We start from the raw sequence: 13,927 nt of genomic DNA, 5'->3' as shown, positions 1-13,927 counted from the left end.
ATCGACGCAGACAGACAGGTAGACAGAGGCAGGCAGACAGGTAGACAGACGCAGGCAGACAGGTAGACAGACGCAGACAGTCAGGTAGACAGATGCAGACAGACAGGTAGACATGCAGACAGACTCAGACAGGCAGACAGACGTAGACAGACAGGTATACAGATGCAGACAGACAGATGCAGGCAGACAGACAGATGCAGACAGATGCAGACAGACAGGTAGACGGGCAGACAGGTAGACAGACACAGGCAGACAGAGGCAGGCAGACAGGTAGACAGATGCAGACAGACGCAGGCAGACAGAGGCAGACAGACAGGTAGACAGACGCAGACAGTCAGGTAGACAGATGCAGACAGACAGGTAGACATGCAGACAGACTCAGACAGGCAGACAGACAGGTAGACAGACAGATGCAGACAGACAGGCAGACGGGCAGACAGGTAGATGGGCAGACAGACAGGCAGACAGACCTTGTCCATCTCTGAAGGCTGAAATATACTTCACTTTGTTTAGAGCCAGGGGTTCACCATGATCATGATATTTTATCAGGAAAAACCCTGGCCCTAGTTACTGTACATCTAGAAAGATTGTAACTGGGAAAAATGTAGTGCCTATGTCCTACAAGAAAGTCTTGACTTGGACTGACATCGGTTCCGGTACTAATTTTGGGTACTGTTTTATATTTAGGTGCAGCAGCTCCACAATACTTTAGAGATAATATTCTATAAGAGGAACAGGAGCTCCACAATACTAGAGATAATATTCTGTTAGAGGAACAGGAGCTCTACAATACTAGAGATAATATTTTATAAGAGGAACAGGAGCTCCACAATACTTTAGAGATAATATTCTATAAGAGGAACAGGAGCTCTACAATACTAGAGATAATATTCTGTTAGAGGAACAGGAGCTCTACAATACTAGAGATAATATTTTATAAGAGGAACAGGAGCTCCACAATACTTTAGAGATAATATTCTATAAGAGGAACAGGAGCTCTACAATACTTTAGAGATAATATTCTATAAGAGGAACAGGAGCTCTACAATACTTTAGAGATAATATTCTATAAGAGGAACAGGAGCTCTACAATACTTTAGAGATAATATTCTATAAGAGGAACAGGAGCTCTACAATACTTTAGAGATAATATTCTATAAGAGGAACAGGAGCTCAAGCAGTAGAACATTTGAGGTTCCGGTACTCAGCTCCGGTGAACTCCTGCCCAAGTCGAGTATAGGGCGCAGATTGTATCCTGGTAGGGCCTCTCGGTCAGGACAAACTCCTGGCGTTAACTGAGTTCTGTTATGTTGTGTTTCTTAGTAGAAAGAAGCGTCGGGGGAACTCGCTGTGTCTGAGTCTGGAGGAGGAGCTGTATGTTCCTGTAGGGATCTGTCTGGCTGCCAGGGTCCCTGTTAGGGCTCTGCATGTCCTGGTAAGACATTAACCTTAACCCTGCATGTCCTCTCTGTCTCTCTCTCTCTCTCTCTGTGTCTCTCTCTCTGTCTCTCTCTGTGTCTCTGTCTCTCTCTCTCTCTCTGTCTCTCTCTCTCTCTCTCTCTCTGTGTCTCTCTGTCTCTGTCTCTCTCTCTGTGTCTCTCTCTCTGTGTCTCTCTCTCTCTCTCTGTGTCTCTGTCTCTCTCTGTGTCTCTGTCTCTCTCTGTGTATCTCTGTCTCTCTGTCTCTCTCTCGGTCTCCTTTTCTGTGTATCTCTGTCTCTCTCTCTCTGTGTATCTCTGTCTCTCTCGCTGTCTTGTCTCTCTGTCTCCTTTTCTGTGTAGCTCTGTATCTCTGTCTCTCTGTCTATCTCTCTGTGTATATCTGTCTCTCTCTCTGTGTATCTCTGTCTCTCTCTCTCTCTGTGTATCTCTGTCTCTCTGTCTCTCTCTCTGTCTCCTTTTCTGTGGATCTCTGTCTCTCTCTCTCTGTATCTCTGTCTCTCTCGCTGTCTCTCTGTCTCCTTTTCTGTGTAGCTCTGTCTCTCTGTCTCTCTCTCTCTCTCTGTGTATATCTGTCTTTCTCTCTGTGTATATCTGTCTCTCTCTCTCTGTGTATCTCTGTCTCTCTCTCTGTCTCTCTGTCTCCTTTTCTGTGCCTCTCTGTCTCTCTCTCTCTCTCTGTGTATATCTGTCTCTCTCTCTGTGTATCTCTGTCTCTCTCTCTCTCTCTGTGTATCTCTGTCTCTCTCTCTCTCTCTGTCTCCTTTTCTGTGTATCTCTGTCTCTCTCTCTCTCTGTATCTCTGTCCCTGTCTCTCTCTCTCTCTCTGCTGCCACTAATACTGTGTTTAAAACAACTAGGAACTTGGAAATCTCTGACTTCAGTGAGTTCAAGACAACTACAAATAATTCCAAAGCAACCGATTTTGGGGAAAAATGAGATCCAACTGGGGAAAAAACTTTTCTCCAACTCTGAATTCCAACTCGGAAACTCAGGCCTCTTTCTAGAGCTCTGACCTTCCGACCTGAAGATCACTGATGTCATGATTTGACCAGAGTTCCCGGTCTTGATATGCCGCGTTCAAAACAACTGGGAATTCTGAGATAAACGATGTTTGGCCTGAGAAGGACAATATTGGCAGGCCAGGCATATAGCCAATATGCTGTGATAATGTATCAGGCCAGGCATATAGACAATATGCTGTGATAATGTATTAGACCAGGCATATAGACAATATGCTGTGATAATGGTTTAGACCAGGCATATAGCCAAAACTGCCCAAACCTCAATCCTACAGAACTATTTTTAATGGTTTAATGTTACATAATGTTAAAATATGTATATATAATCTGAGCGGTAGATCTCGGCATGCTTTTTGACTGCGAAAGTGATCTTGAAAAATGGTGACCACTGTTCTAGTTTATCATTGTACCATCTATATTGCTGTGAATTATCTTGTCAATGACCAAAAATACTGTCTTTTCTGCCGGTGTACAAAAAAAAACGAAAGTAAAAGACACAACAACAAAAAATTGCTTATATCGTTACCATGACCTTTAACCTTAACCTTGTAGGGATCTGTCTCGCTGCCAGACACCGGTGATTCACCGGTGATTCACTGGTGATTCAACGGCCGCCTGTCATTTACCTCATTTCTTACCCCTACAGATGTAGGGTATTAATTTGAGACGGTTTGCTACAGCAGGAAAACCACATCAGGACTGACGTATATCAGTCCATTGTATCAGGGCAGGGCTACATTAGGAACTATTCAGGCCTTTGTTATTACCATGTAAATGGAGGTGGTGGAAGGATACAGGAAGCCCCTGGTGTGTGGTTAGCCTTTCCTGATCCGTGCTCTCTGAGAGGACAGAGTTCCTCTGTGTGTTCTGAACAGACTCCTCTCTGTCACACACAGCATCTCTGTTACTGGGACTCTCTGTCGCTACTCGGGGACATTTTCATTTGAATGGCCAAGCCCACGCAACCGCAGAGGAACTAGCATGATCCGCTAGCCCAAGGAAGGTGCCCTCTGCTTCCTGCCTCCTCCCACCCTACCACTTCCTTATTTGGAGAAGTGTCATATAGTCAGTGTGATCTGCATTAACTCTGTGCTGTGGCTGTCTGCTCATTCTCCATTAGATTTACATGTCACTCTCCAGGTATATCGTTTGGTGTGGCTCACTCAGGAAATAGGGGCCTATTTGAACGGTCTCCAGACAATATCACAGTTACCACGGTTGATTTGTGAAGACTGCCTGTTGTTTTTTGTTTACAGATTACAGTCACATCTGTAATATAATTGTTTTTGGTTTTTTTGTCCTCTGAGCCCAGTTTTTCTGAAGTTATCTGGATGTTCACCTATCGGATAGGATTAAATACATAAACATTTTATGAATAGAAGGGACTAATAATTGACTTGAATGGGGAACTCCTGTTCTATTCATTATATTTCTAATGCATTTAAATCCTTGTCCAATGCTGTATATGGGCCCAGACCACATACAGGAAGTATATGTGATTTTTTTTTTGTTGTTCATGTTTGAGTCACTCACTTTGATTTTAAGAAGAAAGTATATTTATATCTACAGCATCAGAACACTCAAAACTGAGACACGTTGATGTAACCTGTTATGAATTAAGGGATCATCAACAGGGGGGTTATTCATTCCAATGGAAAATAACGCACGGCATGAAAGGTGTGTTCCACAACGATCTAACGCTGAGCTGGTAAAAGGACTGGTCAACCCTCAGTGCCTGGTTCCTCTCTAGGTTTCTTCCTCGGTTCCTGCCTTTCTAGGGAGTTTTTCCTAGCCACCGTGCTTCTACTTCTGCATTGCTTGCTGTTTGAGGTTTTAGGCTGGGTTTCTGTACAGCACTTTGTGACATCTGCTTATGTAAAAAGGGCTTTATAAATACATTTGATTTGATTAATGATTTACTGGTAATATACACCGAGTGTACAAAACATTAGGAACACCTCTTTCCATGACACAGACTGACCAGGTGAATCCAGGTGAAAGTTATGATCCCTTACTGATGTCACCAGTGTTTTTAAGCCTTGTGATAATTGAGACATGGATTGTGTTTGTGTGCCATTCAGAGGATGAATGGGGCAAGACAACATCTTTAAGTGCCTTTGAACGGGGCACGGTAGTAGAAAACTAAAAAAAAAACTAAAAAGCTGCTGGGTTTTTCTACGCTCAACAGTTTCCCGTGGGAATCAAGAATGGTCCACCACCCAAAGGACATCCAGCCAACATGACACAACTGTGGGAAGCATAGGGTACCACTGTACGAGTCATAATACCCATAAAACCTAGCGGTCAAACAGGGAAATGGTTCCAATTGTTTTTCCACCATTAATTTTTCCCATCTGGGATTTCAGAAACACTTCGAATAAGGGCCGTGTTTCGTGTAGGTTTACCCTGGATTGACGTTTTTATAACCTTGTAAATCTCTTTCGGACAAGGTGACGTGTATCAATATATTCACCTGTATTTACCCCCCAAATGAAATGCTAATTAGCTGCTAATGTGGCTATCATAAAGAACTACAAATGCCATGATGCTCTGGATGAGACTGACGAATCGAGTCGAAGGTAAAATATTGTCTGGATTAACTCATGTTAGATAATTTACACTGAACAAAAAAATATAAACGTGTTTCATGAGCTGTTATAAAAGATCCCAGATTTTCTCTAAAATGTTGTTCACATCCATGTAAGTGAGCATTTCTCCTTTGCCAAGATAATCCATCCACTTCACAGGTGTTGTATATCAATAATCTGATTAAACAGCATGATCATTACACAGGTGCACCTTGTGCTGGGGACAATAAAAGGCCACTCTAAAGTGTGCATTTTTGTCACAACACAACGCCACAGATGTCTCAAGTTTTGAGTGAGCGTGCAATTGGCATGCTGACTGCAGGAACATCCACCTGAGCTTTTGCCAGATAAATTAATGTTCATTTCTCTACCATAAGCCGCCTCCAACGTCGATTTAGAGAATTTGGCTGTATGTCCAACCGGCCTCACAACCGTAAACCACGTGCAACCACACCAGCCCAAGACCAGCGCAACCGACTTCTTCACCTGCTGGATATTCTGAGACTGGACAGTTGATGAAACTGTGGGTTTGAACAACCAAAGGATGTCTGCACAAACTGTCAGAAACTGTCTCAGGGAAGCTTATCTGCGTGTTCGGCGTCCTCGCAAGGGTCTTGACCTGACTGCAGTTCGGCGTCATAACCGACTTCAGTGGGCAAATGCCTCATGGTAGTAGTGGGGTTATGGTATGGGGCAGGCATAATCTACGGACAACGAACACAATTGCGTTTTATCAATGGCAGTTTAAATGCACAGAGATACCGTGACGAGATCCCGAGGTTCATTGTCGTGCCTATTCATCCTCCGCCATCACCTCATGTTTCAGCATGATAATACACAGCATCATGTCGCAAAAATGTCCCAGTTCTTCTATGGCCTGCATACTCACCTGACATGTCACCCGTTGAGCATGTTTGGGATGCTCTGGATTGACTTGTTTTCGACCGCGTCTTCCTGTTCCCGCCGATATCCAGCAACCTTGTACAGCCGTTGAAGAGGAGTGGGAACAACATTCCACAGGCCACAATCAACAACCTGATCAACTCTATGAGAAGGAGATGTGTCCCGCTCCATGAGGCAAATGGTGGTCACACCAGATACTGCCTGGTTTTCTGATCCACGTCCCTACTTTTTTGTTTTAAAGGTATCTGTGACCAACAGATGCATATCTGTATTCCCAGTCACGTGAAATCCACAGATTAATGCCTAATTCATTTATTTCAATAGACCGATTTCCTTATATGGAACTGTAACTCAGTAAAATCTTTGAAATTGTTGCCTGTTGTGTTTATAATTTTGTTCTGTGTCGTAAGTAACTGATGTCCCGTGTGGTTCAGTTAGGAGAGATTGGCACTTGCAACGCCAGGTTTGTGGGTTCGATCCCCACGGGGAGGACCAGTATAAAAATGCATGCATTCACTACTGTACATCGCTCTGGATAAGAATGTCTGCTAAATGACTCAAATGTAAATAATTTGGAAACATTTATTTTAAATGGACAATTCTGTCTCGTGCAAGTTTTAAATTGACCAAATACCTGTTAGCAAAGGTGTCAGCTAGAGATGACGTGCATGAGCATGCTGGGATTTGTAGTTTTACATGATGTCTACTTTGATGCTAATTACCATTTGTAGAATCTGAGAGTAAATAGAGCCGAATATATTGAATAAAGTTACCTTGCATGAGAGAGATTTAAATGGTTATCAAATTGTCACGCCATAGTAAGCCTACGCGAAACACAGCCCTTATTTTAAGTGTAAATATAATCCCCAATGGGAAAAATTAATAGTGGAAAAATGATTGGAAACATTTCCTTGTTTGACCACTAGGTTTTATGGGTATTATGACAACTGCACAGTGGGACTCTATAGGAGTCAACATGGGCCAGCATCCCTATGGAACGCTTGTTGAGTCCATGCCCTGACGAATTGAGTCTGTTCTGAGGGTAAAAGGGGGTGTACCTCAATATTAGGAAGGTGTACCTAATGTTTTGTCCACTCTGTGTGTGTAACTCTTGTATTAATGATTGAGTTGTTCTCTCTCTCCAGGATGCCCATGAGTTGGGCATTAATGCAGTGAGGTTCAGCTCCAGTTGTAACCTGCTTGCTACTGGAGGGACAGACAGATCCATTAAGCTGTGGGACGTTAAAGCCGGTATGGGAATGTGTGTGTGAAGACCGATGCATCATTAATCACCCTACACTACTGTACCTAATATATATGGGCACATCTCACTACTACCACTACTGCTACTACTACTACTACTACTGTTACTACTACTACTGTACATAATGAATATGGGCACATCTCACTACTACTGTTACTACTACTACTACTACACATAATGAATATGGGCACATCTCACTACTACTACTACTGTTACTACTACTACTGTACATAATGAATATGGGCACATCTCACTACTACTACTACTGCTACTACTACTACTACTACACATAATGAATATGGACACATCTCACTACTACTACTACTACTACTGCTACTACCACAACTGCTACTAATGCTACTACCACTACTAATACTACTACCACTACTACTGCAACTACTACGACTACTACTGCTACTACTACTGTACATAATGAATATGGGCACATCTCACTACTACTACTGCTGCTACTACTGCTACTAATGCTACTACCACTACTACTACTACTGTATATAATGAATATGGGCACATCTCACAACTACTGCTACTACTACCACTACTACTACTACTACTACTGCTACTACTACTGTTACTACCACTGCTACTACTATTACTACTACTGCTACTACTACTACTACACTACTGCTGCAACTACTACTACTACTACTACTACTACTACTACTACTACTACCACCACTACTACTACTGCTACTGTTGCTACTGCTACTACTGCTACTACTACCACTACTGCTACTACTACCACTACTGCTACTGCTACTACTACTACTACTACTACTACTACTACTACTACTACTACTACTGCTACTGATGCTGCTACTACTACTACTGCTACTACTACTACTACTACCACTGCTACTACTACTACTACTGCTACTACTACTACTGCTACTGTTACTATTACTACTACTGCTACTACTACTACTACTACTACTACTGCTACTACTACTGTACATAATGAATATGGGCACATCTCACAACTACTGCTACTGCTACTACTGCTACTACTACTGCTACTACTATTACTGCTACTACTGCTACTACTACTGTTACTACTACTACTACTGATGCTACTACTACCGCTACTGCTACTACTACTGTTACTACTACTGCTACTGCTACTACTACTACTACTACTACTACCGCTACTGCTACTACTACTACTACTACTACTACTGCTACTACTACTACTACTACTACCGCTACTACTACTACCACTACTACTACTGCTACTACTACCACTACTACTACTACTACTACTGCTACTACTACTACACTACTACTGCTACTATTACTACTACTACTACTGTTACTACTACTACTGCTACTACTACTACTACTACTACTACTACTACTACTACTACTGTACATAATGAATATGGGCACATCTCATTACTACTACTACTGCTACGACTGCTACTACGACTTCTACTACACATAATGAATATGGACACATCTCACTACTACTACTACTACTACTACTACTGCTACTACCACAACTGCTACTACTGCTACTAATGCTACTACCACTACTAATGCTACTACTACTACTGCTACTACTACTGCTACGACTACCACTACCACTACTACTACTACTACTACTGCTACTACTACTGTTACTACTACTGCTACTACTGTTACTACTACTACTGCTACTACTACTGCTACTACTACTACTGATGCTACTACTACCACTACTGCTACTACTACTACTGCTACTACTACCACTACTGCTACTACTACTACTACTGCTACTACTACTACTACTACTGCTACTACTACTGTTACTACTACTGCTACTACTACTACTACTGATGCTACTACTACCACTACTGCTACTACTACTGCTACTACTACCACTACTGCTACTACTACTACTACTGCTACTACTACCACTACTGCTACTACTACTACTACCGCTACTGCTACTACTACTACTACTGCTATTACTGATGCTACTACTACTACCACTATTACTACTGCTACTACTACCACTACTACTACTACACAACTACTGCTACACTACTGCTGCGACTACTACCACTACTGCTACTGTTACTACTACTACTACTACTACTACTACTACTACTACTACTGCTACTACTACTGTACATAATGAATATGGGCACATCTCACTACTACTACTGTTACTACTACTACCACTACTGCTACTACTACTACTGTACATAATGAATATGGGCACATCTCACTACTACTACTACTGTTACTACTACTAACGCTACCACTACTACTACCACTACTACTACTGCTACTACTACCACTGCTGCTACTACTACTACTGCTACTACTACTACTGCTACTACTACTACTGCTACTACTGTTACATCTACTACTGCTACTACTACTACTACTGCTACTCGTACCACTACTACTACTACTACTGCTACTACTACTACTACTACTACTACTACTACTGCTACTAGTACCACTACTACTACTACTACTACTACTACTACTGCTACTACCACTGCTACTACTATTACTGCTACTACTACTACTACTACTACTGCTACTACCACTGCTACTACTACTACTACTACTGCTACTGCTACTACTACTGCTGCAACCACCACAATACACAACATTATCCAAGGCACTACTTCTGCTGCTACCGCCAACACCCACTGCCACCAACAGCCATCACCACCCACCAACAGCCATCACCACCCAACACCACCCACCAACAGCCATCACCACCCACCAACAGCCATCACCATCCACCAACAGCCATCACCACCCAACACCACCCACCAACAGCCATCACCACCCACCAACAGCCATCACCACCCACCAACAGCCATCACCACCCAACACCACCCACCAACAGCCATCACCACCCACCAACAGTCAACACCACCCACCAACAGTCAACACCACCCACCAACAGCCATCACCACCCACCAACAGTCATCACCACCCACCAACAGCCAACACCACCCACCAACAGCCAACACCACCCACCAACAGCCATCACCACCCACCACCCACCAACAGCCATCACCACCCACCACCCACCAACAGCCGTCACCACCCAACACCACCCACCAACAGCCAACACCACCCACCAACAGTCAACACCACCCACCAACAACCAACACCACCCACCAACAGCCATCACCTCCCACCTCCACTTGTAGACATTATATAACATGTTCCATCGTTTCCATGTTTCCAGGCATGCTCCACAACAGAGGTACACTAGATGGCAGCAACGAAGGAATAACCAGCATAGAGTTTGACCAAACAGTAAGACATCACAGCATTACACCACTACACTACATCCCCACTACACCACTACATTAAATCACCACTACACTAAATCACCACTACACTACTACACTAAATCACCACTACACTAAATCACCACTACACTACTACACTAAATCACCACTACACTAATTCACCACTACACTACTACACTAATTCACCACTACACCACTACACTAAATCACCACTACACCACTACTACACTAAATCACCACTACACTACACCACCACTACACTACACCACCACTACACTACACCACTACACCACCACTACACTATCACTACACTACCACTACATCACCACTACACTAAATCAGTACTACACCACTACACTACACTACCACTACTACATCACCACTACACTACACCACTACACTACATCACCACTACACTACACCACCACTACACTACACCACCACTACACCACCACTACATCACCACTACACTACATCACCACTACACTAAATCAGTACTACACCACTACACTACACCACCACTACACACCACTACATCACCACTACACTACACCACCACTACATCACCACTACACTACACCACCACTACACTACACCACCACTACACTACACCACCACTACATCACCACTACACTACACCACCACTACATCACCACTACACTGTAATATGACTAGAGATGATACAATACACTGTAATATGACTAGAGATGATATGCACTACACTGTAATATGACTAGAGATGATATGCACTACACTGTAATATGACTAGAGATGATACACTACACTGTAATATGACTAGAGATGATATGCACTACACTGTAATATGACTAGAGATGATACACTACACTGTAATATGACTAGAGATGATACACCACCGGTGGTTTAACTCCTGATGATGAAGCACCACTGTTCTGTACTGCTGATTGGACCTGGAGCTGCTCTCAGTGTCCTGAGGATGCTTACTGTTATATAATGTGTTGAAATGATCCCGTGTGTGTGTGTGTGTGTGTGTGTGTGTGTGTGTGTGTGTGTGTGTGTGTGTGTGTGTGTGTGTGTGTGTGTGTGTGTGTGTGTGTGTGTGTCTAACCCATCATTAGGGCACCAGGGTTATAGCAGCGTCATATGATAAATCAGCTCTGTTCTGGCGGCTGGATGACTCTGCTCCCAAGGTAACCAAGCAACCAGGCTGATACTGTCATCAGCACGCTTACACACACACAATTACACACACATATGTATTGTGGAGCTGGATAGAATCTGTTCAGTGTCTGTGTAATGTAGACACAGAACAGTGTAGTGTAATCTGGACCAATGGAGAGATTGGAGAGAGAGAGTGATGAGTGTAGAAAGATTGGAGAGAGAGAGAGTGATGAGGATAGAACGACTGGAGAGAGAGTGCTGAGTATAGAAAGACTGGAGAGATTGGAGAGAGAGAGAGTGATGAGGATAGAAAGACTGGAGAGAGAGAGTGATGAGGATAGAAAGACTGGAGAGAGAGAGTGTGATGAGGATAGAAAGACTGGAGAGATTGGAGAGAGAGAGAGTGATGAGGATAGAAAGACTGGAGAGATTGGAGAGAGAGAGTGTGATGAGGATAGAAAGACTGGAGAGATTGGAGAGAGAGAGAGTGATGAGGATAGAAAGACTGGAGAGAGAGAGAGTGATGAGGATAGAAAGACTGGAGAGAGAGTGATGAGGATAGAAAGACTGGAGAGATTGGAGAGAGAGAGTGTGTTGAGGATAGAAAGACTGGAGAGACTGGAGAGAGAGAGAGTGATGAGGATAGAAAGACTGGAGAGATTGGAGAGAAAGAGAGGGATGAGGATAGAACGACTGGAGAGATTGGAGAGAAAGAGAGGGATGAGGATAGAACGACTGGAGAGAGAGAGTGATGAGGATAGAAAGACTGGAGAGATTGGAGAGAAAGAGAGGGATGAGGATAGAACGACTGGAGAGAGAGAGTGATGAGGATAGAAAGACTGGAGAGATTGGAGAGAGAGAGTGTGATGAGGATAGAAAGACTGGAGAGACTGGAGAGAGAGAGAGTGATGAGGATAGAAAGACTGGAGAGATTGGAGAGAAAGAGAGTGATGAGGATAGAAAGACTGGAGAGAGAGTGATGAGGATAGAAAGACTGGAGAGATTGGAGAGAGAGAGAGTGATGAGGATAGAAATACTGGAGAGAGAGTGATGAGGATAGAAAGACTGGAGAGATTGGAGAGAGAGAGAGTGATGAGGATAGAAAGACTGGAGAGATTGGAGAGAAAGAGAGTGATGAGGATAGAAAGACTGGAGAGAGAGTGATGAGGATAGAACGATTGGAGAGAGAGAGAGGGATGAGGATAGAACGACTGGAGAGATTGGAGAGAGAGAGAGTGATGAGGATAGAACGACTGGAGAGATTGGAGAGAGAGAGGGATGAGGATAGAACGACTGGAGAGAGAGAGTGATGAGGATAGAACGACTGGAGAGAGAGAGTGATGAGGATAGAACGACTGGAGAGAGAGAGAGTGATGAGGATAGAACGACCGGAGAGAGAGAGTGATGAGGATAGAACGACTGGAGAGAGAGAGAGAGAGTGTAGAAAGATACAAACTCTTATTTAGAATGATGACCAAACTTTGTGTGTGTGTTTGTGTGTGTGGCAACTCCACAGCTCACTCTGACAGGCCACTCACGTAAAGTGACAGCAGCCAAGTTTAAATGCAGCCTGCGCCAGGTGGTGACAGGAAGCGCAGACAGGACCGTCAAGATCTGGGATCTCCACCGCGCTGCTTGTAAGTCATTGACTAACCTTACTCTAACCCTGACCCTTGACCCTACAGTGACCCTGGCCGTAATCCTTCAGAGAAAGGGACAAAGTCCCCCCCAGGCTCTATATCTCTCTCCCCCAGGTATCCAGACCATTGAGGTTCTATTTCTCTATCTCTCCTCCCCAGGTATCCAGACCATTGAGGTTCTATCTCACTATCTCTCCCCCAGGTATCCAGACCATTGAGGTTCTATCTCTCCTCCCAGGTATCCAGACCATTGAGGTTCTATCTCTCCCCCAGGTATCCAGACCATTGAGGTTCTATCTCACTATCTCTCCCCCCAGGTATCCAGAACATTGAGGTTCTATCTCTCTATCTCTCCTCCCCGGGTATCCAGACTATTGAGGTTCTATCTCTCTATCTCTCCTCCCCAGGTATCCAGACCATTGAGGTTCTATCTTACTGCAGTGATGTGGTGTGTTCTGAGCACGTCATCGTCAGTGGACACTATGACAGGAAGATACGCTTCTGGGACAGCAGGTAGGAGCACTCCCATATAGCTGTAACCCGTATAGCTGTAATCCTACCCGTGTAGCTGTAACTCTACCCGTATAGCTGTAACCCATATAGCTGTAACCCTACCCATATAGCTGTAACCCATATAGCTGTAACCCATA

At 43.7% G+C, this 13,927-nt stretch overlaps 1 protein-coding gene across 1 annotated transcript in view; it reads left to right on the top strand.

The window, feature by feature from the left end:
* LOC112239650 (protein Atg16l2) overlaps positions 1 to 13,927 on the top strand; it is a 54,427-nt gene that overhangs the window by 16,373 nt on the left and 24,127 nt on the right. Inside the window, 6 exon segments of the mRNA XM_042297724.1 lie at positions 1,324 to 1,435; positions 7,098 to 7,203; positions 10,431 to 10,501; positions 11,595 to 11,666; positions 13,154 to 13,274; positions 13,685 to 13,790. Of these exon segments, the coding sequence (XP_042153658.1) occupies positions 1,324 to 1,435; positions 7,098 to 7,203; positions 10,431 to 10,501; positions 11,595 to 11,666; positions 13,154 to 13,274; positions 13,685 to 13,790 (588 nt within the window).

The sequence above is a fragment of the Oncorhynchus tshawytscha genome, linkage group LG14 (genome assembly GCF_018296145.1).
Source record: "Oncorhynchus tshawytscha isolate Ot180627B linkage group LG14, Otsh_v2.0, whole genome shotgun sequence".
In the NCBI taxonomy this organism is placed as follows: Eukaryota; Metazoa; Chordata; class Actinopteri; order Salmoniformes; family Salmonidae; genus Oncorhynchus; species Oncorhynchus tshawytscha.
Note: the sequence above shows the minus strand (reverse complement) of the source record. Positions and strands in the feature narration are given on the sequence as shown.